We start from the raw sequence: 25,563 nt of genomic DNA on the forward strand, positions 1-25,563 counted from the left end.
TTTTCTTTGTCAGGTGCCTATTCTAATGACAAAATATTCCTTTGTTTCTTCCTTAGAAGAACCTATTTTTGTGAGACCATGGGCACCAAATAGTTTCATTGTCCATGTCCTCATTTTGCAGTTTGCCAACATAACTCTGCTTGAAACTGTCTTCCAATCAAGAAGTTTATCTAAGATCTCATCATATTTAATAAGATCCTGTTTTTGTCATCTTTGTCTCAGTAATGCCAGTTATGTCAACGTGGTATTTTTGTGGCTCTTAGTTGAGAAATTTTGGTAATACAACCAGAATTTGTATTTGAGTTTTGTAGATCTAAGAAAGGCACATGACAAGGTGCCATGAGGAAAACTCTTCAAAATGCTACAGTTATATGGTGTGAATGGGACATTATATCAATTAATCCTGTCCTGTCAGGTGTCTTCTCCCTCCAGGAGATTGACTACCATGTGTCTCCACCGTGTCCTATTCTGCACCTCTCTGCTGCATTCCTCATATGTCCGGTCTTCTATATTTTTCATCCACTCCAGTCTTTGTCTTCCTCTCTTTCTTCAATTAATATATACAATACAATTAATACAAATATTAATAAATATTAAATATTAAAAAATATTAATACAATTAATACATAGTCACTATTGGAACTGTAGGTCACCAGTTAGAAGTTAAGGAGCAGGAAGATGGTTTTATGTTAAATGAGGTGTGCAACAAGGATGCACATTATAAAGGAAAGTGGTATTAAATCTAACATCAAAATCGGTGATGTTAATGTTGGCTCTTTGCTTAATGTCGATGTTATACAAAGGCTGAGATGAACAGCTACCCAATTAGATGAAGGAGAATGGAAAGTAGAATGAAAAACTGATGATCTTTACACTATTATATACATCTTATTAAACTGAAAATATGTACACAACAATTTTACTATTCTTCTTCCAAATTTTCAAAGTTTATTCAATGTCAGTCTCCTCTTCTTCAGTAGCTGGCCTCTGTCTCTTTGCTAAAGGAGAAGTCAAAAATCTATCCAAAGTTGATTGAACTTTTTTTTTTTTTCAGAATGTTTTTAAAGTGATTCAGACACTTGTCTTCAACCAAGGCACAAAGTCTGTTCATTTCAGCTTTGTTGGGATGCCACTTTATAGCCAAAGACTGAGACTCTTCCCAGTAGTGCAGCAATTTTTTTAATGTCACCTGTTGGTATTCTTCCCTTTTTATTGCTGTTCTCCTCTGTTGAGCACTCTTTATCTTCCTTATCTCTTTCCTGATTCAGTTGCTTTTTCAACTCTTCAAGATCTTTTGAGTGTTCTTCAACTAATTCTTCTACATCTTCTTCATTTACCTCCAAATGTAATGCTTTGCTTAAGGAGACTATCTTATCTACAATGTCTTCATGTTTGCTGCTTTATGTTAACGCGCGCATCCACTAAAACATTCATTAGCCGAGTCCGAAAAACAGCAAAAAAAATCTTCGTTAGCCGAAAAATTCGTTAGCAGGGTCACTCATTAGCCCGAAGTATCACTGTACCATCATTTGGTCTGTCTCAGGACTTCTGTAGTTGGATTGCCAACTTTCTGTCTAGACACACACGCATAGTGTGGTGGTGAATTGTTCTCTATCCTCTCACCATCCAGCTAATGCTGGGGTTCCACAAGGTTCTGTCCTCTCACTAACCCTAATCCTGCTATATATCAACGACCTACTTCAGTTGACCTCCAACCCAATACACAGTTTTGCAGACGACAGCACATTACACTCCTTGCTTTCATTTAATAAACCCTATCCTACACAACTCACCTCAACCTACAGAGCATCAACCACCACCACTCTCAATTCCAATCTCCAAGCCATCCTCCAATTGGGTTTGGATAACCTCATCAATTCCAATGCTAATAAAACCCAGTTCTGTCCTGTTTCCCATAACAAAACCCATTTTTTCCCAGTATTCTTTTTGATGATATCCAAATTTCCAGACAGTTAGAGATTTCTCTTCTTGGAATTACCCTCACATCAAACCTCTCCTGGCATAAACACATCACAACCATTGCATCCTCAGTTTCAAAAAACTAGGATCTCTCTTTCTCTCAAAACGTTAATTCACTTCATCAATTTCAGTTCTAATAAAACCCAATTCTGTTTCTTTCTGCAATATGTATATTCTACACATATTTCCATGGGAAATGCACCCTTGAACAGCTGTTAACATTATACAAATTACAAATCCGTGCAGTTATTGAACACTGCTCCCACATATGGGGTAGGGTCCCTGAAAGCTCCCTCAAAATGCTTGACTCAATACCGAGGAGAGCAGTTAGACTTATTAATGATCCATCTCTTACCAACCCGCTCCACCCACTTTCGCACAAATGTTTTGTTTCTGCAATATATATATTCTACAAATATTTCCATGGGAAATGCTCATCTGAAATAACATCAATAATCCCTTCTCAGTACTAAGCTCATTGGAACACGTTCAGATGTTGCTGCTGCTCAACATCCCTTCACAGTACACCTAGAAACAAACAGAACAAGTTTCTTTTCCTCCTCCTTCATCCCTGCAACTGTTGCACTGTGGAACAGTCTCTCCCTGCTGTGTTTCCCAAGGAATACAATTTACAGTCATTTAAATCAAATGTAAACAAGTTCTTCCTTTCCCAACCCACTACCAATATAAGGTACTAATGTGCTATAGCTTGTGTATGGGCAGAACATAAAAAAAAAAGAATTCAGCTTTCTCAAATTGGTGGCCAGTCATACATACTGTATTCAAAATTGCTATCTTCCTTATCTGCTAATATTTGGAATAGTCTAGACAGGCTTATGAAAACTCAAAACACACATTTCCACAGTCATCAAAGAAATAATGGAGGATAAGAAGAAGAATAAGCTCAGTGATCATTTACTCATAACAAAGTTGCTAATACACTCTCTTAACTCAACATTCTGTCATGCGATTTTAATTTTGTGTTATCACTAACCAGCATCCAAAAGATGGATAACTCGGCCAGTGTCAAGAAAGAACTTCATAGAGTTCGAAGAGGTGTGTAGAAGACTTTATTCACATAAAAACAGCTTCATACTTCTTCAGCCAAACCTTCCAGACAAAAGCACTTCAGAAATGGAATGTTTAGCTGCACACAATATTAGGCAGGACTAAAACACTTCTAGTTTTGAAACCAGATAGGCAGAAAATGGAAAGTTCTGCTAATTATACAAATTAAGAAAGTTTTAACTTTTATTATTGGTAAAAAGTTTAATTTATTAAATCCTGATCATCAGTTGCGCCTTTGTGAAAATAGACTGGCAGATTTCTATACTGAAATCTAAGCACACAGTCTTATCTTAACTTCAATAACAATCAAGCAAACTGAGTCCTAACACTGCTATATAGAAACATGAAAAATAGTTCAATAATACTAAAAGACATTTGCAGTATTCAACTTTAACCACAACTTAAAATCTAAAAAGATAATCAACTAAATCACATCTTATATGGTTTTTGGCCCAGCTTAAAAAAAAAAAAAAAAAAAAAAATTATGTCACTTAACTGCCCTGGACCTCTCTTGAAAGACAGTTTATTTCTTCGGCAGAAAAAGTTCTCCTGAAAACCACTTTATCTGAGAAATAACTGCAGGTTTCCTATTTTTAGTTAGAGATGCTCTCTCAAGTTTAGACTTCGCAATAAAATCTTCAAATACAAACACTATCTGGTATTCTTCCTTTAATGGCTTCTAAAAAAAATCGCACATAAGTGCGATTCGCTTTTTTCCACTTTATTCTTCAATATTCACAATCTTTTTCTCTTCCTATATGAAGAATTTCCAATGAAAATTTATCAAACACTTAAAAAATCAACTCACTGCATCTATTCTATGAAACAGCCGTTAAATCATTACTGTACTGATGGAATCTTTAATATCCAATAAGCATTTCTCTTCCCATAAGAGAAACTTTGTTTATCAAGTTCCTATAAATTTCTTCTACAATTGTTATTCCAGTTACCTTTGTAACATAACAGCTAATAAACTTTCAAAATATTTTCTTTCTGAAAGACTGCTACTTGTGGAACTTTTCTTCTCCCTTGTTCCAAAAACTCTTCCATCTCTCTCTCTCTCTCATACATATAAGCTATAAGATATATAGATAGCTCTCTCTTATATATATATATATATATACACACAATATTTTTTAAAAGAATTGAATGACTAGAACTGAGATTTAAGTAAAAAGGTTTTAATATAAAAACACGACTAGTTTTGGCTTGTAACAGCCTTTATCAGGTGACATTATAAAAGAAAGAAAAAAGAAAAACACTAAAACACTGAAGCTTAAATAAACTGTGAACATCATAGAGAGTCTCTATACATAATTGACATTAAATCGTTGTGGTTGTATTTAAATCTGTTCTTTCGTTTGTTGTATTGTTGGGAAAGTACATGCTAGTAGCATCTCGTGAATGCCAGTACATGATTACAGCTGAATGACTATCTGGGAGGTTGTAGCTGAAGTTATTATTTAGATGAACAGGATTGAAGATGATTTCCCTAGATTCCACGATTTTTCTCTCTAGTTCATCATTGCAACGGAAGATGTTAGTAGATTTTTCCCGGTAGACTTTGTGACTTTGGCTTTCATCATTAGGATTAGCCGAGAAAAGGATATGACTTGATAATGCACTGGCTCGCTGTCTCTTGTAAGTAATGTCCCTCATGTGTTCTTCCATATGCAAATCAACAAGTTTGTCTGTCTGCCCAAAATAAAATCTGTTGGATTGCATATGGAAGAACACGAGGGACATTACTTACAAGAGACAGCGAGCCAGTGCATTATCAAGTTGAATGCGAACTGTTGAAGAAGAATTATATATTATATTGAATACAACAAACCTCATGAGTCTGATCTAGCACAGCACAGTATTGACACTGCTCTTAATATCCAGTGGGATAAAGCTATTCTCCTCCATAGATGCAGGTTCAAATATGAATGCCTTTATAAAGAAAGCTGTGTAGCTATTTTACACCAACCGAATTTAAGTCGAAATAATTGTCTCTCTCTCTCTCTCTCTCTCAAAGATCTGGAAGACTTTTATTTTATGTAATCAATAAAAAAACAATAAACAATTATCTTAAAGATTAATTATTTATTATTTTCTATCATTTCCTAGCACGTGGCAACAATTGTATTTTAATAGGTGATCCACCGAATGTTCATTACTTGTATTCCATTCCTATAACTGTTTGTGTGACACTGAAGATGTACTATTAGTTTTAGTATGAAATATCTGTACCTTTATTAATTAAAAGTTATTACTGTGGTCTTACGTGTTCTTTTAATAATTATACTATGCCACAGGTACCTCTAAAAATGAGACATATAATTAAAACACATTTATTTACACTAATACAAAAGTACATCAATTAAATGATAGGGAGGTTACTCTCTCTACCTATCCATTAAAATTCAGCATTAAAAAAACTTCCTTCTGCAATTCTAAACTATACAGCATAACTATTCATTTTACTTTTCTGCTTATTGAAAAACAACTCTAATCTATTCATAAAGAAATTAATTTGTTATGCCAAGATAGCTTACAATTGTATTCCAATTACTAACAAACTAAAAGACTTTCTTATATAAGACTTTCTTATATTACACTGCTTATTTCTAGTACCTTATATCTTATCAGTCCATCTAAATTATTTCTCCTAGATACATAAAAGAGACATAGAACATAATTTGGAATAGACTCACATAGGCTCTGTCATCTGGGTTGCGCACTCAATCAAGGTTCTGCTCCAGAGTTCTCAGATTTTTCTTCCGTTTCAGGCCTTAGATTTCTTTCTACAGTGTCTTGCTTCACCAGCGTTTCATCAAGGTGTTGATGGGATTTTGGAACGCTTATTTCCAGAACTCATGGGTTCGTGCGGAGGGGGGGTCCACCGTGCGGAGCTTATGCACTCTCATTCCAATGGCAGTGCATTCTTCTCCGGGCGCTGAAGTCCGTTCCTTGGGTCATAGCTTACGGCAAATTCCACAGCAACGTCCAAGATCTAGACAGCCTAGTGGACCAGTGTCCTTTTCTTCTCTGCTTCTCCCTGACTCCTGTCGTGTCCTCTATTTCCGACTGCTGATCTCTCGTGTTCTCCTCAACACCCTTTTACCTCCCCTTCTCCGGGACCTTGCATGAATGGTGTAGACCCCCCCCCCCCAAAGAATTCAGTGCGACTCCTTGATCTGTTATTAGAGCTGACCATTTTGTTCTTCTCCTAGTGCACTTCAAAAATCCGATTTGTCGACAGTGGAACCTTGTCTGATCTGCACAGACCCTTTTAACAATGACCTTGATGGTTGACACACACAGAGCTTGTGAACAAAGGTTTCCAAAGCACTTAGTTAAAACAATAACATACAGTTTCCTGTGACACAGCATTTTCTCTTGTTGTTACTAATTTTAAACATTCTTTGTTTACTACATTTGAGCAGGTTAGCTTAGTTCGAACAATAACATACAGTTTCTAGTGACACAGCATTTACTCTTGTTGTTACTAATTTTAGCCATTCTTTATTTACTACATCTGAGTAGGTTAATTTCTCATTGGACTATATAAATTTTTTATACAAAGTTTATTTTTACAACATAAATGTTTGAGATGAGACCTCTGTAAAAATCGATGTAAAGCACTTGTAAAATTCTAAGCTACAACAAATTTTACAGATCTACTTCCATTAAATCGACAATAGTGATGAAGCAACGACAAAGTTCCATTGGTGATATGCAAAAGTTACTTGCATCATGGATAGAGGACATGAACCAAAAGCGCATACTCCTTAAAAGCAGGGCCCAATTATGACTACAAATTCAACACTTCCTCCGGTTGGTTCGTGCAGCATTTTACACTGCATAATGTGAAAATGTATGGTGAATCTGCAAGTGCTGATGAGAATATGGAGAAATTGGATAAAATTATTATTACAGAGGAAAATTATTTGCCACAGCAAATATTTAATATGGATGAGACCTCCTTGTTGTGGAAAAAATGCCTGAGCAGACAGTCATCCACAAAAAGCTAAAATATATGCCTGGTTTCAAAGCTCTTAAAGACCGTATTACAATTCTGTTAGGAGGTAATGTGGCTAGATGCAAACTGAAACCATTTGTGATATGGCACATTAGGAAGCATACTCTTCCAGTTCATTATCAGAGCAATAAGGAGTCATTGATGACTCAAAAATTGTTTGAGGATGCCTTAATCAACTGTTATGAGAGTGAAATGGAAAGCTATTCTGTGAAAGAAAATGTAGCTCCAGGTCATCCACCTTACATCAGTGATCTTCACCTCAAGATCAAGGTCATGTTTCTCCATCCAAACTCTACTTCATTTATCCAACCGATGGATCAGGGAGTTCTTGCAGTGTATAAGGCTTATTATCTATGGATGAATTTTTCACAAGCCATTTCTGCCACTGAAGGAAATTATCAGACTCTCGTGCAAATCTGGAAAGCATTCAATATTTATCATGCTATTAAAAATATTGCTATGACTTGGGATGAAGTGACATCACTAAGATGCATTGTGGATGCAAGGTATTCTTCAACTTCCTTGTTATCAAAGTGTCTAACAAACCTGCTAAGCCTTTGCATCAGCAGGACACACTTATAACAAGCACAGTGAACATATTAAAGATCTTACAATAAAACCAGTTGATTTACTGACAAATCTAGACGTCACAAATTTGTTCATCACTGTGCCTACAGAAACCGTACATTTACTCCAAGATCTATTTTCCTGGAAAATTGTGTAACTTTTTAAGCATTGTATCAACACCTTTAAATTCCAAAAGGAATTTTTTTGAACAAAAGGAAGGACTATCGATGGCTCCTCTCTGTCTCTGCTGTTAACAAACTCTGCTGTGGCATTTCTCATACCATTCATGGAGTGGTATGAGAAATGCCTTGAAGCACCACAGAACATGACCTAAAGTGTGGTTACAATATTTAGATATTTTCATCATTTGGCCCTATAGAAATCAATAGATCATTATTTAGACATGTTTGTAAAAGTATCTGAGCAAAGCAAACTCAATTACTCAGTTTACTGGAAGCTATCTCATTCTGGTCAATACCTGCATGCTAAATCCTGTCACACTTGGACAAGGGATAAAACATGAATATAATTTCTTGACAAGTTTAATTTAACTGATGATACTGAGAAGACAATAATATGTTTATCTATCATCTTAAATGATTGGTCTACATGATTCTTTCAGGAATATCCTAGTAATGAAGTTTCAAGCACCAGTAGTGATTCCAACTCTAGTCAACAAGTGGAATACCAAAATTCTAATGCTAATCATACTGAACCACAAAATGAGGAGTTGCAATTCAGGTTTATTTCACAGAGGTAATTTTACTTTTTGAAATAAATACTCTTACTCTTTTAAATCAATGCAATTGATTAATTGTGATATAATAAAAGTTCTTGAAGAAAAAATAAAACATTTTATTTGTTATTATGGGATTATTATTGATCATTTCTTTTCTTGAAGCTGTCATTAACAGTTTTACTTGTTTGCGTATCTCATATCCCATTTAAGATTTTATTTTTCACTAAGTTTTCAAATTCAAAATTCTGAATACTTGTTCATTTTAAAGTATCTTTTTAGTATGATTAAGATACAGTGATTAATAGTGTAATTCACATACTTTGGGACTGCCTTTATTTCATAATTTCTCTTCACCCACTGTCACTCTTTATAGTCAACTATTGATTATGGTTTTCTTTGCATACATAGTGAGTAGAAATATTCATGAAAATTTTATTATTTTTCTGACCTCTCAATGTACACTGATGACAATCAGTTTTGGTTTCAGAAGCGATCAACTCCGATAGTAGGGGGTCAACACAAAGTCTATCATACCACTCAAACTCATCCACTATCTGCACATTCACCACCCTCTCAGGCAATACATTCCATGCTCCTACCACTCTCCATGCAAAAAAAAAATTTACTGCTTACTGTTTTACTCACCACTTCCTTTTGCAACTTCCAAGGGATGACCCCTTGTCCTTGCTCCTGTGTATTAACATGATAATAATCATTCAATAGAGGGGATAATGTACATCCTTGTCTCACACCAGATTTAACATTAAACCATCTTCCTGTACTTCCTTCAATTCTAACTGCTGACTTACAACTCAAATAAAGACTAAGTATTGCTTGATATAACGCCCCATTGACACCATATAACTGTATCATATTGAATAGCTTCTCTCTTGGCACCTTGTCCAAATGCCTTTTCCAAATCGCAAAACTTAAATACAGATCTTTGTTATATTCCCATGCTTTCTCGACTATTTGTCGTAAAGTGAAGATCTGATCCTGACAGCATCTATTTGGCCGGAATCCAGTTTGTTCTTCACTAAGCTTTTCTTCCACAATTCTTCTCAACCATTTCTCAAGTATACTTGCATAGATCTTGCCAGGAACACTCAGTAGGGTAATAGGGAAATACCTCTGTAATTATCACATTCAGTTTTATTTCCCTTTTTATATATGGGTACTATAAGAGCTCTACTCCAATCATCGGGAATTCGTCCCTCTGTCCAGACTTTCTGTACTATGCAGTGCAGCCACTGTATGACTCTTATACCACCATACTTCAGCATTTCCGGTCGAATATTATCTACTCCTGCTGCCTTTCCACATTTCAAGCCTTTTATGACTTTTTCTACTTCAAGTATGGATATGTATTCCTGACTGCATGCCTGGTCAGTGTTTTTTACTACTGTGCTGACATCACTGCTTGTTTAATTTAGCAGTCTTTCAAAATAATTACTCCATACTTCAAGGATATCTTTTTCTCCCATTTTCATGTCACCTTTATCATCTCAAACTCCTTTTACAGCACTCTTTCCTCCATTTCTAAGCTTCTTCAACAACCTCCAAAATATTTTGCCACCTTCTTGATATTTATTTTCTATATTCTTGCCGAAGTCCTCCCATGACTTTTGTTTAGCTAGTTTTACACAGTGTTTAGCATTCTTGCATTTGTCTCTGTATTCCCTAAGAGCACAAACTGACTTATTTGAACAGGAACTTTTGATATGCTTTCTTCATTTCCTTCAACTTCCTCTGTCCACCAGGGAGTTCTGATTTTTTTATCCTTACAGACAACTTCACCACCTTCCTCTCTGGCAGAATCAATCAATGTTTTCTTCAGAGTTTGCCACTGAATCTCCAAGGTTTGATTCCTGTTCTCAAACTCTTTCATTTTTTCTTCAATAATCTTTATGTATTTTAGTGTACAGTTCACATATGAGAGCTGCTCAACTTTTATTCGCTTTAAAACTTTCTTACATGTTATTCTTTTCAATATAAAATTCAATTTTATCCTGCTCAAGACTAAATAGTGATCACTTCCAATTTCAAATCCTCTATACACTCTGGTGTCCTGCACCAGGGAGAAAACATCACTATCAACAATAACATAGCCAATGAGACTTTTCTTATTCCTAGCCTCTTCTCTCGATGTGAATTTGTGCACATTTTTATGTTGGGACATGGTGTTAGTAATAACCAGTCCATGTCTCCTGAGCGGAAATCCAACAGGTATTTGCCATTATTATTTGCTTTGCTCTTTTCTCCAAATTTTCCAAAAATATTTTTGTATGTCTCTCAATCATTTCCTATTCTGCTATTTAGATCCCCAACAAGGACCAACTTTTCCTTTTTCATTGTGTAAGTTGCTTTATCTAAAACCTCAAAAAATTTCTCCACTTCTACCTTAATAGAACTTTCTGTGGGACCATAGGCACAAATAAGTCTCATTGTCCAGTTCCCCATTCTAACTCACCATTTGATTGAAAAGACCTGATAAAGGTTCCTCGCATTGTAGTCAGGATTTGAACCCGAGTGTTTTCAGCCAAATGGTTCATCTATACCACCTGAACTACAGAGGATTGAATATGTTGTACCTGTCAATTTCTATTCTTGTTACAATGCTCCTTTTTCTGCTTCATTGGTATCATTAATTTTTTGGACAATTTGAATCTGGCTACAAGCCTATTTTCCTGATTTCTGTTATTGCATGTATAATGCATTGATAGAATGCAGTAAGCCACAGATCCATTATTATTATTATTATTATTCTCGCACTAACATGGCTACATTAAATCCTGCCGAAAATATTCAGTTGGAAAACATTAACTGTTTTGTATTCGAATCTTTAAATAATTGGATAGATAACTTTTGTACAAATTCTGAGCTCGCCATACTGCACGCAAAAATAAGAAACATAAAGAAATATTTGCTTACATTATCAACCCTGTTCAACAACCTCCTGACATATATCGATGTTCTAATCTTGACTGAAGTTTCTATATGTAATACAGAAGCATCTGCATGAAGAGGTGGTATAATCGCATTTGTAAATGAATTTGCAAATTCATTTACAAATGCGTTTCATTTGTGACTGAAACTATAACTCTTTCGAACATGCAGAAATATTATATTTGGAAATCATGACTAACTTAGTCATGATTTCCAAATATAATGTTTTTTACATGCTACTAACTACAACCACAAATACATAATAAATGCAATGTACAGCCCCCCCCCAATTAGAAGCATCAACAATAACACAACAGACAGATTTATCCTAATAGGTGCTATCAACATTAACACCCTTGACCGTGGCTCTTCAACCACTAACATATCTTGACATATTGCGCCAGTACAACATAAACACAACTATAAGCTCCCCAACAAGAGAATAAATTCTAAACGATTTACTAACACAATGATACATAGACCACATAGACATATGGGCTCTTACTAACACATATACGTTATCAGTAATCACCACTAAATTAGCTGACCACTACTTTATCAAAGCATCATTCCACAAGACCACCGTTACATTACCCACATGCTATAAAACCTCGCTAGATAAACAGCACGCTACTATCATAGTAAAAAGCATTGCTAATGACTTTATAAAAGACACAAACTAGAACAAGCTACTTACTATAAATGATCCAATAAATTTATACAACAGCCTCGAATTTCTGTTTATAGAAATATACAGAAAAGCAACAAAATACTGAAGAAACAAGAGACATGAACTAAATAATCCATGGTTAAATAAAGACATCCTTAACAGTATTGAAATAAAAGACATTCTATGGAAGAGAGTAAAAAAGTCACCCAATGACATTGACCTACAAACATTGTACAAAAAACACAAGAAACCAACAACTAAAATTAGGACTGCAAAAAAGACACTATTACTATCAGAAATTCGTAGAATACATACCAATATGAAAGAAACATAGTATACACATGAGCTATTAACCTGAAAAAGGAAAACCTCCTCACAATATTTTATCACCAAAAACTTCAGTCAGGAGAAGAACCAGAAGGAACTTGCAGAATCATTTAACTATGCCTTCACTAACAGCTTCATACAACTCAAAAAAGATAGTTTTCCCATTAGGCCAAACAAAACTATTAATCCAAATTCAATAGCAATCAATGTACTTTCCTCCTGTATCCAAATTGGAACTGAAAAGTGCTCTCTCTCACAATTGAAGCAAAAGATAAGTCCAGGAATTGTCAAAATCAGACTCACAGACCTCCTAACACATTTAGAACAACTAAATCCTGTACTTCTGAAACTTGTGAACATGATTTTCGATATTGGCGCTATTTCCAAACAATTAAAAACTGCTATAGTTACACTATCTACAAACATGGAAAAAGAAATGACGTTCACAACTACAGACCAATAGCTAACTTGCCTGTCATCTCCAAATTTCTTGAAAAAGTTATACACAAGACTACAAAACTACTACAGAAATATAGCATCATCTCACAAAAGCAGTATGGTTTCTAGAAAACAAAGAGCAAGAGCACAATCATGTTATTATAGGACATTACAAACAAACTAAATAAAGCTTTTAACACACTTGACTATGAAATACTGCTATCCAAACTATACTCCGTTGGAATAAGAGGGATATTGCATGCCTGGTTTAAGAATTATCTCACAGACAGGACGCAAGTAACAAAAATAGGCACATATCACAGCCGGGGAATACAAATACAACACGGAGTCCCTCAAGAAACAATATTATCACTCACACTGTTCAACATATACATAAATGACATTCAAAACTTGGCCTTACAAAGTCAAATATATCAGTTCACAGACGATGCAGTACTACTAACAGTCCACACAGACATAAACACTGCACTTTCCAAAGCACAACATGACGTAAACAAAATAACTGACTACTACTATCGCAATTCAATTATAGTAAACAAAACCAAAATGAAAATGTTAATAATAAAGAACCCTAGAATAATTTGCCCTGCACCACTAACAATATAAAATCACACATACCATTGCATTAACCATGGAAGCTACCACTGCTCCAAAATCACACCCATAACATGCACTAAATACCTTGGTTTATACATTGACAACAACCTTAAATGGACTAAACATATAGAATATCTTCATAACAAACTACACAGTATTGCCGCAAAACTCTTTGAATCAAAAGATATGATACCGACCAAAGTAAAAAATCTCATTTATCATGGCATTTGTGAAACATTACTAAGGTATGGTATAACTGTCTACACAAACATAGCAAATATGCACTTGTCAAATTTAGAAAAACTTCACCGAAGAATCATTTCAACTGTGCTTTAGAGACCCAGTACACACCAGGAGTTAACCAAACCTCTATTGGCAAAACACAAAATCCTCAGTATAAAGAATCTATTACTAAGACACTATTTCAACAATGCACAAAGAAAGAAAAAAAGTTTAGTTAATTGTTAATCCCACTGGCTTCAGAAAAGCTAACTCAAACTTCGAAGTCAGTGGATTACTTCGCCTCATCATCCATTTACTGCAAATATTAGTTTCGAACTCATTTTCATAAATAGAGTAATCCCTCTATTAGTGTGCCACCGATTAGTGCATTTTCGATTAGTGCATCATTTTTTTCGATACCCAAATTCGATTAGTGTGCCTATATACATCTTAAAAATAAATGTTACAGATTTTAAAAAATTTCTTTCTATACATTTTTATGGCTAACTATTTTAAAAAATCACTCACCAGAATAAATAATTTAGTAACCGATTTAAAATATTTTACAAAGTTATTTTTAATGGCATACTACACAACTTCCATGTATACTATGTTCCAAATTTTTACTGCCAAATACAACTTCTCTCATACAACCTTGGACCAGGGGATTATCGCAACCTTTAAGGCATTCAACCTGAGAAGAACATTTAAACAGGCAATAGAAGCAACATCTGGTGAGAATTCTATGACATTAGTAGAATTCTGGAAGAAATTTAATGTTAAATCATCATCAGCATCATCATCAAATTCCTGACATGTCCCCTCAAGAGGTGTATAGGATATGATAGTACTACATGAAAAACCTACATCATTACTAACTTCCTATCTACAATTTTCCTCCAAATCAGTCTGTTACTTGTCAAGACTCCAACATTATCAGATCTTATATTTCTATCATCTAAGGCACTTTGTACCGTATCAATCCACCTATATCTTGGTCTTTCTCTGGGTCGTTTTCCTGACAACCTGGCAGTGAACACTTGTTTTGCTAATCTTTCCTCGTTCATTCTGTTTAAGTGACCATACCACCTGAGAATAGCTCTGCTAACGCATTCCTGGATGTCGACAATGTCAAGTTCTTTCCTAATATCCTCGTGTTTAATATGATATTGCCATTGATGCCATCTGTTCACGCCTCTAATCTTTCTCAGGACTCTCATATCTGCAGTCTCTAGTCGTTGGTCAAGTGTTTTACTTCTGACCCAGCTCTCAGATCCATAAGTTAAAACTGGTTTGAACACTGTCTTGTATACAGCTAATTTAGTGTTCTGACTACTTTCAATCTTATTCTGTATGAATTTATTCAATTGAATAAGATTGAATTCCTACCATACCAGCTTTGTTGATTCTGTTGTCTATTTCCATATTTAATTTACCATCTTCACTAAAAATCGTGCCTAAGTAGCTGAAATGTTTTACTTATTCCACAGGTTCTCCTTTCACAACACAGTTGACATTTTCAATTATTTTACCTATTTTCATTGTCTTTGTCTTTTTATTGCTGACCTTCATGCCATATCTATTACAACAGTTATTCAATTAAGTCAGGGAATCTTGCAGGCTTGTAGCGGATTTATTTAGAAACATGACATCGTCCGCATAAAGCAAAGAGCTAACATTAACATATTGAATTCTGATATCATGTTTAATACCACGTTCTTTCATAATGTGATCCATATAGATAACGAATAACAGAGGGGATAATGTACATCCTTGTCTCACACCAGATTTAACATTAACCATCTTCCTATACTTCCTTCAATTCTAACTGCTGACTTGCAACTCGAATAAAGACAAAGTATTGCTTGATATAATGCCCCATTGACACGATATAACTGTAGCGTATTGAATAGCTTCTCTCTTGGCACCTTGTCATATGTCTTTTCTAGATCGACAAAACTTAAATACAGATCTTTGTTATGTTCCCATGCTTTCTCAACTATTTGTCGCAAAGCAAAAATCTGATCCTGACTGCCTCTATTTGGCTAAATCCAACTTGTTCTTCACCAAGGTTCATTTCCACAATCCTTCTCAACTATTTCTCAAGTATTTGCATAAATCTTACCAGGAACACTCAGTAGGGAAAAACCTCTGTAATTCTCACATTCAGTTTTATTTCCCTTTTGATATATGGGTACTGTGAGATCTATACTCCAATCATCTTTAATTCGTCCCTCTATCCAGGCACTCTGAACTATGTAGTGAAGCCACTGTAAGAATTTTATACCTCCATACTTAGAGGATTTATGGTCAAATACCATCTACTCCTGCTGCCTTTCCACAATTCAACCCTTTGATGGCTTTTTGTACTTCAAGTATGGATATGTATTCTTGTTTGTATGCCTGTTGAGTGTTTTTTTACCACTGTGCTATCACTGCTTGTTTCATTTTGCAATTTATCAAAGTAATTACTCCATACCTCAATGATATCTTTTTCTCCCGTTTTCATGTCACCTTTATCATCTCCAACTCCTTTTACAGCACTCTTTCCTCAATTTCTAAGCTTCTTCAACAACCTCCAGAATATCTTACCACCTTCTTGATATTTATTTTCTATGTTCTTGCCATAGTCCTTCCATGACTTTTGTTTAGCTAGTTTTACACAGTGTTTAGCTTTCTTACATTCAGATTTGGCAAATAAGTCAGCACAAGCTGACTTGTTTGCCAGGTACTTTTGATATGCTTTCTTCTTTTCCTTCACTGTCTCTTTAACTTCCTTTGTCCACCATGGAATTCTGATTTTTCTATCCTTGCACACAACCTCACCACATGCCTCTCTGGCTGAATCAATCAGGATTTTCTTCAAGGATTTCCACTGAATCTCCAAGGTTTGCTTCCTGTTCTCAAACTCTTTCATTTTTATTTTAGTCTACAGTTCACATCTGACAGCTCCTCAACTTTTATTCGCTTTAAAACCTTTCATCATCATCATCATCAAATTCCTGCCATGTACCCTCAAGGGGTGTACAGGATATGACAGTACTACATGAAAAAATTACATCATTACTAACTTCCTATCTACAATTTTCCTCCAAATCAGTCTGTTACTTGTCAAGACTCCAACATTATCAGATCTTATATTTCTATCGTCTAAGGCACTTTGTACCGTATCAATCCACCTATATCTTGGTCTTCCTCTGGGTCGTTTTCCTGCCAACCTGGCAGAGAACACTTGTTTTGCTAATCTTTCCTCTCCCATTCTATTTAAGTGACCATACCATCTGAGATTAGCTCTGCTAACGCATTCCTGGATGCTGACAATGTCAAGTTCTTTCCTAATATCCTCATTTGTAATATGATATTGCCATTGATGCCATCTGTTTACGCCTCTAATCTTTCTCAGGACTCTCATATCTGCAGTCTCTAGTCTTTGGTCAAGTGTTTTACTTCTAACCCAGCTCTCAGATCCATAAGTTAAAATTGGTTTGAACACAGTCTTATATACAGCTAATTTAGTGTTCCGACTAATTTCTTTCTTATTCCATATGAATTTATTCAATTGACTTCCCACGATACCAGCTTTGCTGATTCTGTTGTCTATTTCTATATTTAGTTTACCATCTTCAGTAAAAATTGTGCCTAAGTAGCTGAAATGTTTTACTTGTTCCACAGGTTCTCCATTCACAACACAGTTGACATTTTCAATGATTCTGCCTATTTTCATTGTCTTTGTCTTTTTATTGCTGACCTTCATACCATATCTATTACAACAGCTATTCAATTTAGTCAGAGAATCTTGCAGACTTGTAGCGGATTTATTTAGAAGTATAACATCATCCGCATAAAGCAAAGAGCTGACATTAACATCTCCAATTTTGATATCAGGTTTAATACCACATTCCTTCATAATGTGATCCATATAGATAATGAATAACAGAGGGGATAATGTACATCCTTGTCTCACACCAGATTTAACATTAAACCATCTTCCTGTACTTCCTTCAATTCTAACTGCTGACTCACAACTCAAATAAAGACTAACTATTGCTTGATATAATGCCCCATTGACACCATATAACTGCAGCGTAATGAATAGCTTCTCTCTTGGCACCTTGTCATATGCCTTTTCCAAATCGACAAAACTTAAATACAGATCTTTGTTATATTCCCATGCTTTCTCGACTATTTGTCGTAAAGTGAAGATCTGATCCTGACAGCCTCTATTTGGCCTGAATCCAGCTTGTTCTTCACCAAGCTTTTCTTCCACAATTCTTCTCAACCGTTTCTCAAGTATACTTGCATAGATCTTGCCAGGAACACTCAGTATGGAAATACCTCTGTAATTCTCACATTCAGTTTTATTTCCCTTTTTATATATGGGTACTATGAGAACTCTACTCCAATCATCGGGAATTCGTCCCTCTGTCCAGGCTTTCTGAACTATGCAGTGCAGCCACTGTAAGACTCTTATACCACCATACTTCAGCATTTCTGGTCGAATATCATCTACTCCTGCTGCCTTTCCACATTTCAAGCCTTTGATGGCTTTTTCTACTTCAAGCATGGATATGTATTCCTGACTGCATGCCTGGTCAGTGTTTTTTATCACTGTGCTGTCATCACTGCTTGTTTCATTTAGCAGTTTTTCAAAGTAATTACTCCATACTTCAAGGATATCTTTTTCTCCTGTTTTCATTTCACCTTTATCATCTCTAATTCCTTTTACAGCACTCTTTCCTCCATTCCTAAGCTTCTTCAACAACCTCCAGAATATTTTGCCACCTTCTTGATATTTATTTTCTATATTCTTGCCAAAGTCCTCCCATGACTTTTGTTTAGCTAGTTTTACACACTGTTTAGCTTTCTTACATTTGTCTCTGTATTCTGTAAGAGTAAAAGCTGACTTATTTGCCAGGAACTTTTGATATGCTTTCTTCTTTTCCTTCACTGCCTCTTTAACTTCCTGTGTCCACCAGGGAGTTCTGATTTTTTTATCTTTGCACACAACCTCACCACATGCCTCTCTGGCAGAATCAATCAATGTTTCCTTCAGAGTTTGCCACTGAATCTCCAAGGTTTGATTCCTGTTCTCAAACTCTTTCATTTTCTTTTCAATAATATTTCTGTATTTTAGTCTACAGTTTACATCTGAGAGCTGCTCAATTTTTATTCGCTTTAAAACTTTCTTACATGTTATTCTTTTCAATATGAAATTCAATTTTATCCTGCTCAAGACTAAATAGTGATCACTTCCAATTTCAAATCCTCTGTACACTCTGGTGTCCTGCACCAGGGAGAAAACATCACTATCAACAATAACATAGTCAATGAGACTTTTCTTATTCCTAGCCTCTTCTCTCCATGTGAATTTGTGCACATTTTTATGTTGGAACATGGTGTTAGTAATAACCAGTCCATGTCCTGAGCAGAAATCCAACAGATATTTGCCATTATTATTAGCTTTGCTCTTTTCTCCAAATTTTCCCAAAATATTTTTGTATGTCTCACAATCATTTCCTACTCTACTATTTAGATCCCCAACAAGGACCAACTTTTCCTTTTTCATTGTGTCAGTTGCTTTTTCTAAAGCCTCAAAAAATTCCTCCACTTCTACCTTAGTAGAACCTTCTGTGGGACCATAGGCACAAATAAGTCTCATTGTCCAGTTCCCCATTCTCATATTTGCCCACATTACTCTACTTGAGACTGACTGCCATTCAAGAAGATTAGCCTCGTATTTTGTGTTGAATACTATGGCTACTCCTTCTTTTCCTTGATTGTCATTGCCTGAATATAACATTTTGTATTTATTGCTCAGAAAGATCTCACCAGTTTTGGTCTTTTTTGTTTCAGTCACCCCTATTATGTCGATCTGGTACTTATCTAATTCCTCAGCTAGCTCCATTTCTTTGCCATTCAGGCTTCTTACGTTGATAGTACCGATCTTTAACTCTGGTGATGTTGAGTTGGGATTTGTTTTCAGATTTGTTCCAGTAGCTGACTTTTCGCTGTTCGCCCTGGTTCCCTGGCGAAAACAACGGGGGCCTTGTTTAACCGGGCAACGCCCCAGCCGGCATGAAATTTTGTCATGTTGTACCATCATTTTTTATTTTGGTTTAACCAATAAGAATACAATTTGGTCGGCTAAATCCCAAATTGCCAGCCCATCCTCGTTCGTTCAGTATCAAAGTAGATACCCAACAGGGTGCACCACGAGAAGGTGAGGATTGGACATTAGGTCAGAAGCCCTGGTCGGTTCTCCGCATTCCTTTAAAGGCTATGTGGAGGTCTCCTCTCAGTTATACAGCTTTGACCCTTAAGCACCCTAAAACCTTTTTTTAAAACCTTTTTACATGTTATTCTTTTCGATATGAAATTCAATTTTATCCTGCTCAAAACTAAATAGTAATCGCTTCCAATTTCAAATCCTCTGTACACTCTGGTGTCCTGCACCAGGGAGAAAACATCACTATCAACAATAACATAGTCAATGAGACTTCTCCTATTCCTTGACTCTTCTCTCCATGTGAATTGTGCACATTTTTATGTTCTAACATGGTGTTAGTAATAACTAGTCCATGTCCTGAGCAGAAATCCAACAACTATTTGCCATTATTATTAGCTTTGCTCTTTTCTCCAAATTTTCCCAAAATATTTTTTATGTCTGACAGTCATTTCCTTCTCTGCTATTTAGATCCCCAACAAGGACCAACATTTCCTTTTTCATTGTTTCCTTCTCTAAAGCATCAAAAAATTCCTCCACTTCTACCTTAGTAGAACCTTCTGTGGGACCATAGGAATAAGTCTCATTGTCCAATTCCCCATTCTGATATTTGCCCACATCACTCTTCTCAAGACTGCCTGCCATTCAAGAAGATTAGCCTTGTATTTTGTGTTGAATACTATGGCTACTCCATCTTTTCCTTGATTTTTATTACTTGAATATAACATTTTTTATTTATTGCTAAGAAAGATCTCACCAGTTTTTGTCTTTTTTGTTTCAGTCACCCCTATTATTTCGATCTGGTACTTATCTAATTCCTCAGCTAGCTCCATTTCTTTGCCATTTAGGCTTCTTATGTTGATAGTACTGATCTTTAAGTTGGAGTGTGCTTTCAGATTTGTTCCAGTAGCTGACTTTTCACTGTTTGTCCTGGTTCCCTGGTGAAAACAATGGGGACATTTGTTTAACCGGGCGACGCCCCAGCCAGCATGAAATTTTGTTATGTTGTACCATCATTTTGTATATTGGTTTAAGCCAATAAGAATGCAATTTGGTCGGCTAAATCCCAAATTTGCAGCCCATCCTCGTTCCTTCAGTATCCAGGTAGATACCCAACAGGGTGCACCACGAGAAGGTGAGGATTGGACATTAGGTCAAAAGCTCTGGTCGGTCCTCTGCATTCCTTTAAAGGCTATGTGGAGGTCTCCTCTCAGTTATACAGCTTTGACCCTTAAGCACCCCATGTTAAATCTGCTATTGAAAATATTCATCAATATTGGAATGAAATTACTGCTGGCAATATGCGAGCTGTTTGGAAGCACATTGTGCAAAAGATTTTGGAAGCTTTCCAAATGAAATGGATAATGTTGTTGAGGAAATTGCCAACATCGGGCATGAACTGGGTTTTGATGAGGTTAACAATGATAATGTCCAAGAGTTAATTAAATCTCATTCTGAAGAATTGAGTGATTCCGACCTGCTAAATTTAGATGCACACGGAAAGATCCTGAAGAATATGAAGAAAATTTAACCGATAGTCAGCCAAAAGAGATTTCACAGAAACTATTTTCAAATATTTTTCGTACAATCAAAGTTTTTAAGCAGCAATGCTTAGAGGCTGTCCTGATGAAGAGAGAAGCAGTAAAATTTGCAGAAGAGTAGAAGAGGCAATAGGGCCATACTGTCGGTTGTATGAAAAAAAGAAGCAAAATGCCTGCCAAACTGTGTTGGCTTAATTCTTTGTTAAATTTGCTCCAATATTAATAATCTAAAATTATTAATATTGGAGCAAAGTGGAGGGAACTATATCATTTCCATTCCTTTACTGTATGTAAGATACACACATACTCAAACATATGTAATTACTCAAATATGCTCTTAGTCTTTTATAAACATTATTCTAAATCAATCAAAAAACGAAGTATTTATTGAATAAAATGTAATTATGTAACTGTGAATTATATATGGTAAATTATCCCTGTGATTATCATCAATAATAGCAATAAATGGATGATTATACCAATTGGACATCATGCAAATTATAAGGATATTATTTAAACTTTGTACTGATCCACAAGTAGTAAAACATAGTATTGTTGTTTAAAAATATGTATTTATTCTACTTACTGTAACAGAAAAATACTCAGCAATGAAACTTTTTATCAAGATATTTAAAAAATATATAAATACTCTGGAAGATGAATAAGATTATTATTGATATTGTTATTAGAAATTGTTACTGTTATTTGTTTACACGTATGAAATATATCTATTGTAAAAAATTTTTGTATTACAGTGTTAATATTTTTATATGCTTTTGTGTACATGTAATTTCTTTGAAGTAGAAAGGAGAATTAGTATTATTATGGACTACTCCATGGAGTCCTTAGACTTGTCAAGGGAGATTCTAAACATCAAGCCAAGCACTATCTAACATTTGCACAGTATCTATCATACTTTGCTTTGAATTCATACACAGTCATGGTATCCACAACAGACTCTGGCAACCCATTGCACTCGTTCACCACTCTCCAAGCAAAAAAAATCTAGTTCTAACACCCATGCTAACTACACTCTAGCTCAGTTTCCAAGGATGGTCCCTAGTTCTCCAACCACCAGACCTGTTCTGAAAAATTTCCTCTGTATTAATATTGTAAAAACCCTTCAGTGATTTGTATGTCTCAATTATATCACCCCCTTTTTTTTATCGCCTCTTTTTTTCCATAGACCTGCTACCATCTTGGTAACTCACTTCTGGATCCTCTCCACCTCTTCCTGATCACCAAGAAACCCAGGTGACCAGATCTGTGCACAGTAGTCAAAGTGGAGTCTTATCAAGGCTCAATAAAGATGAATAATAACCTTCTTGTCTCTGCTCATTACTGGTTACTTGGTTACCAGTAACCAAGTAATTGAGCTGCTTTAGCCACTTTTGCTATGTGCCCTCTAAATTTGAACTCTCTATCCACCAACACTCCAAAATCTCTGGCTTCATCAATTTCCTGGAGTACAGTTCCATCAATATAGTATACAGCTAGTAATCTTTTTACCACAAAATGCATAACCTTACACTTTGCTGACTTCCATTAAACTGATATCCAGTCTCCTTTGCCAGGACTTCCAGTCTATCCAATTTTGCATCATTGGCAAATAACTGAACAGTTCCTCTTAGATCCCTTCCTGTATCATTAATGTACAAATTAAATAATAGTGGCCCAAGAACAGAGCCCTGTGGCATGCCACTAGTCACAGGCCTTCTTCTAGACTCTACTCCTGAGTAAATTACTCTCTGATATCTTTCCATCAACCACCCTCTTATCCACCTCACCAACCCTATATCCATCCCCATGTGCTGCGGTTTATTGATTAGAATTCCATGTGGTATCCTGTCAAAGGCTTTTGCAAAGTCCAACAGTATCCTGTAAACCTATTACCTTTATCCAGCTCAGCTATCACTGTATTATAAAATGTGAGCAAGTTACTGAGGCACAACCTACCCTTCACAAAACCATGTTGTTCCCCATACAGTATCCCATTTCCATCTATCCATGCCTGTATTTTGCTCTTGACCAACTTCTCCAGTACTTTGATAGCTACTCCTGATATTATGCTGATCATTCAGTAATTTCCTAAATCAGTCTTGGAGCCTCCTTGATGCAATCTATTGTTGCCCACCCTCTCAATTTCAGCCAAATCCTGCAACATGTTATCTGATTATCTTTCCTCTACAGCTATCTTCGCCATTACTGCTGCCTTCCCTCCTGAACTTTACTTTTCTGTGGTTCATATTCACTTCATTGCAAATCATTAACTTCCCTAATTGGCACTTTGATACTTATTCAAATGCAGTCTCCTTTCTGACTATAGATCCTTTCTGCTATCAGCCAACTCATCCCATACTTTCAGAAACTTCAAGCCCCTCTTTCCTGCATTTTTGCTCTCTCATTTGAAGATTTCATTTCTTTGTAATGTAATTCTATCTTTTTTGCGTTTCTCTTGCACATTTCTTTTATCTCTTGCTGCATGATTTATACTCCCTCTTAGATCATTTCTTTTTTATGTGACTTCCACTCAAATAATAATAATAATATAACAAAGGGTTGTTATATTATTATTATTAAGATAGACCTCCAGGGAGTCAGGGACTCATCAAGGGAGGCCACATACTACATGCACCAGCTATCCTAAATTCAATCCACCTGCCTCACTTCTTCCTTTCTTCTGCAGGCTTTCTATTTCATGTTTCAACCTCTCCAGTTTTTTTCTTATTGCCTTTATTTCATTAGCTATTTGTGTATTAACTCAGCTGACATTCATCCTATCACTGGTCCTCTTATTCCCTGACTGCCATTAATACTTGCACTTCTCATCTCATCTCATCTCATCTTCCTTTTCCCCTCTTTTACCATAAGGTAAAAGAGGGGAAAAGAATGATTAGTAAATCGAGGGTTTATTAATCATCAGACCCACAGGATAAGGTGGTCAGCCCTATGCCCCAGTGTGTCCTATGTCCATAGTGTTGAGTTCTCAAGGCTGGTTTGCCTGCTTTGCAGGATAAAAAACTCCAGGATAAACTGGGGAAAAAACCTTATTTCCATGCCCAAGACCAGCTAACTTGGCTGTGGCTGAGGAAGATCCTTCAGCTCCTTACGTCACTGACGGGAATCAAACCTAGGACACTCCTTCCCCAGGCATATGGTTGCGAAGCGCTCAGCCACTAGGCTAACCACACGCACCTATTATACTTGCACTTACATCTTGTTATCCTTAACATATTTGATAAAGCTAGCACACATTGAAATCTTAAAGAAGCTCATCTATCTTAAAAGGTGGTGATAAAATCAAGTGTGAAGACACAGACATAATGACATGGATTCAAATAAAGAACTATTGAAGTCCTCTGCCATCTTGCATTTATAATTCCTATATGAGCATATGATTTACAATTTAAGTCACAAATCATCTCTTGCCTCGTGATTTATACTCCTAGATCATTTCTTTTTATGTGAGGAGGTTCTGATTACAGAGTTTATGATTTGCAATGAAGTGAATGTGAATAAATCACAAAAGTTACAGAAATTACTAAAAACTACTTATAAAGGTATACATAGAAACATTTCTACTAATTGAAACTTATTTCTTTAAATAGCGTTAAATTAGTTGTTAGTGTGTATCAGTAGTACCACTCATATCTATGCTTTATTCATATCTTCATATTGCTTCCTAACTAAGAAGCAATTCTTACAACTGCCATTCATCTTATATATTCCCTGCTATCTGATAGGCCGATTGTTATATATGCCTTTAATTCAAAATTAAAACATAATTTGAACAAATAAGCATTGTAAATATACTGATGTCTTTATGAACTGTCATCCTTGCCAGAAACTTGGAATAATCCAGAATTTGTGTTTATGAACACTTATGAATAAAAGTATCTTCACTGCTGTTCTGTTTTTATTATTTTATTATATTCAGCATGGTATATACACCCATATTTGTTGTTAGTTTAGTTTTTTTTAACTTAATAAAATTTGTATAGTATTGTTACCGTTATATTTGTTTATTTTTAGTTACCATGATTCACAACCACTGCCTCAGGTCCTTCAAATGATCCCACCTATGCCATCATTTGCTGTCTCTCCTGAACTAATGGCTCAGCAGATGGCTGCTATGCAACAGCTGTATGCACAGTATCTTTCACAGTACATGCAGTAGTGAGTAGAATTATGTATTCA

General features: G+C 35.6%; 1 protein-coding gene across 2 annotated transcripts in view; it reads left to right on the forward strand.

The window, feature by feature from the left end:
• LOC150096542 (homocysteine-responsive endoplasmic reticulum-resident ubiquitin-like domain member 2 protein) overlaps positions 1 to 25,563 on the forward strand; it is a 225,975-nt gene that overhangs the window by 101,650 nt on the left and 98,762 nt on the right. For both annotated transcript variants that reach the window (XM_090407974.1, XM_090407973.1), the window contains 2 exons: positions 8,265 to 8,398; positions 25,399 to 25,542. In XM_090407974.1, coding sequence (XP_090264100.1) covers positions 8,265 to 8,398; positions 25,399 to 25,542 — 278 coding nt within the window. The remainder of the gene's footprint in view (positions 1 to 8,264; positions 8,399 to 25,398; positions 25,543 to 25,563) is intronic.

This window comes from Typopeltis vanoorti, chromosome 18, assembly GCF_054136105.1.
Source record: "Typopeltis vanoorti isolate ZY-2024b chromosome 18, IOZ_Tvanoo_1.0, whole genome shotgun sequence".
NCBI classification, from domain to species: Eukaryota; Metazoa; Arthropoda; class Arachnida; order Uropygi; family Thelyphonidae; genus Typopeltis; species Typopeltis vanoorti.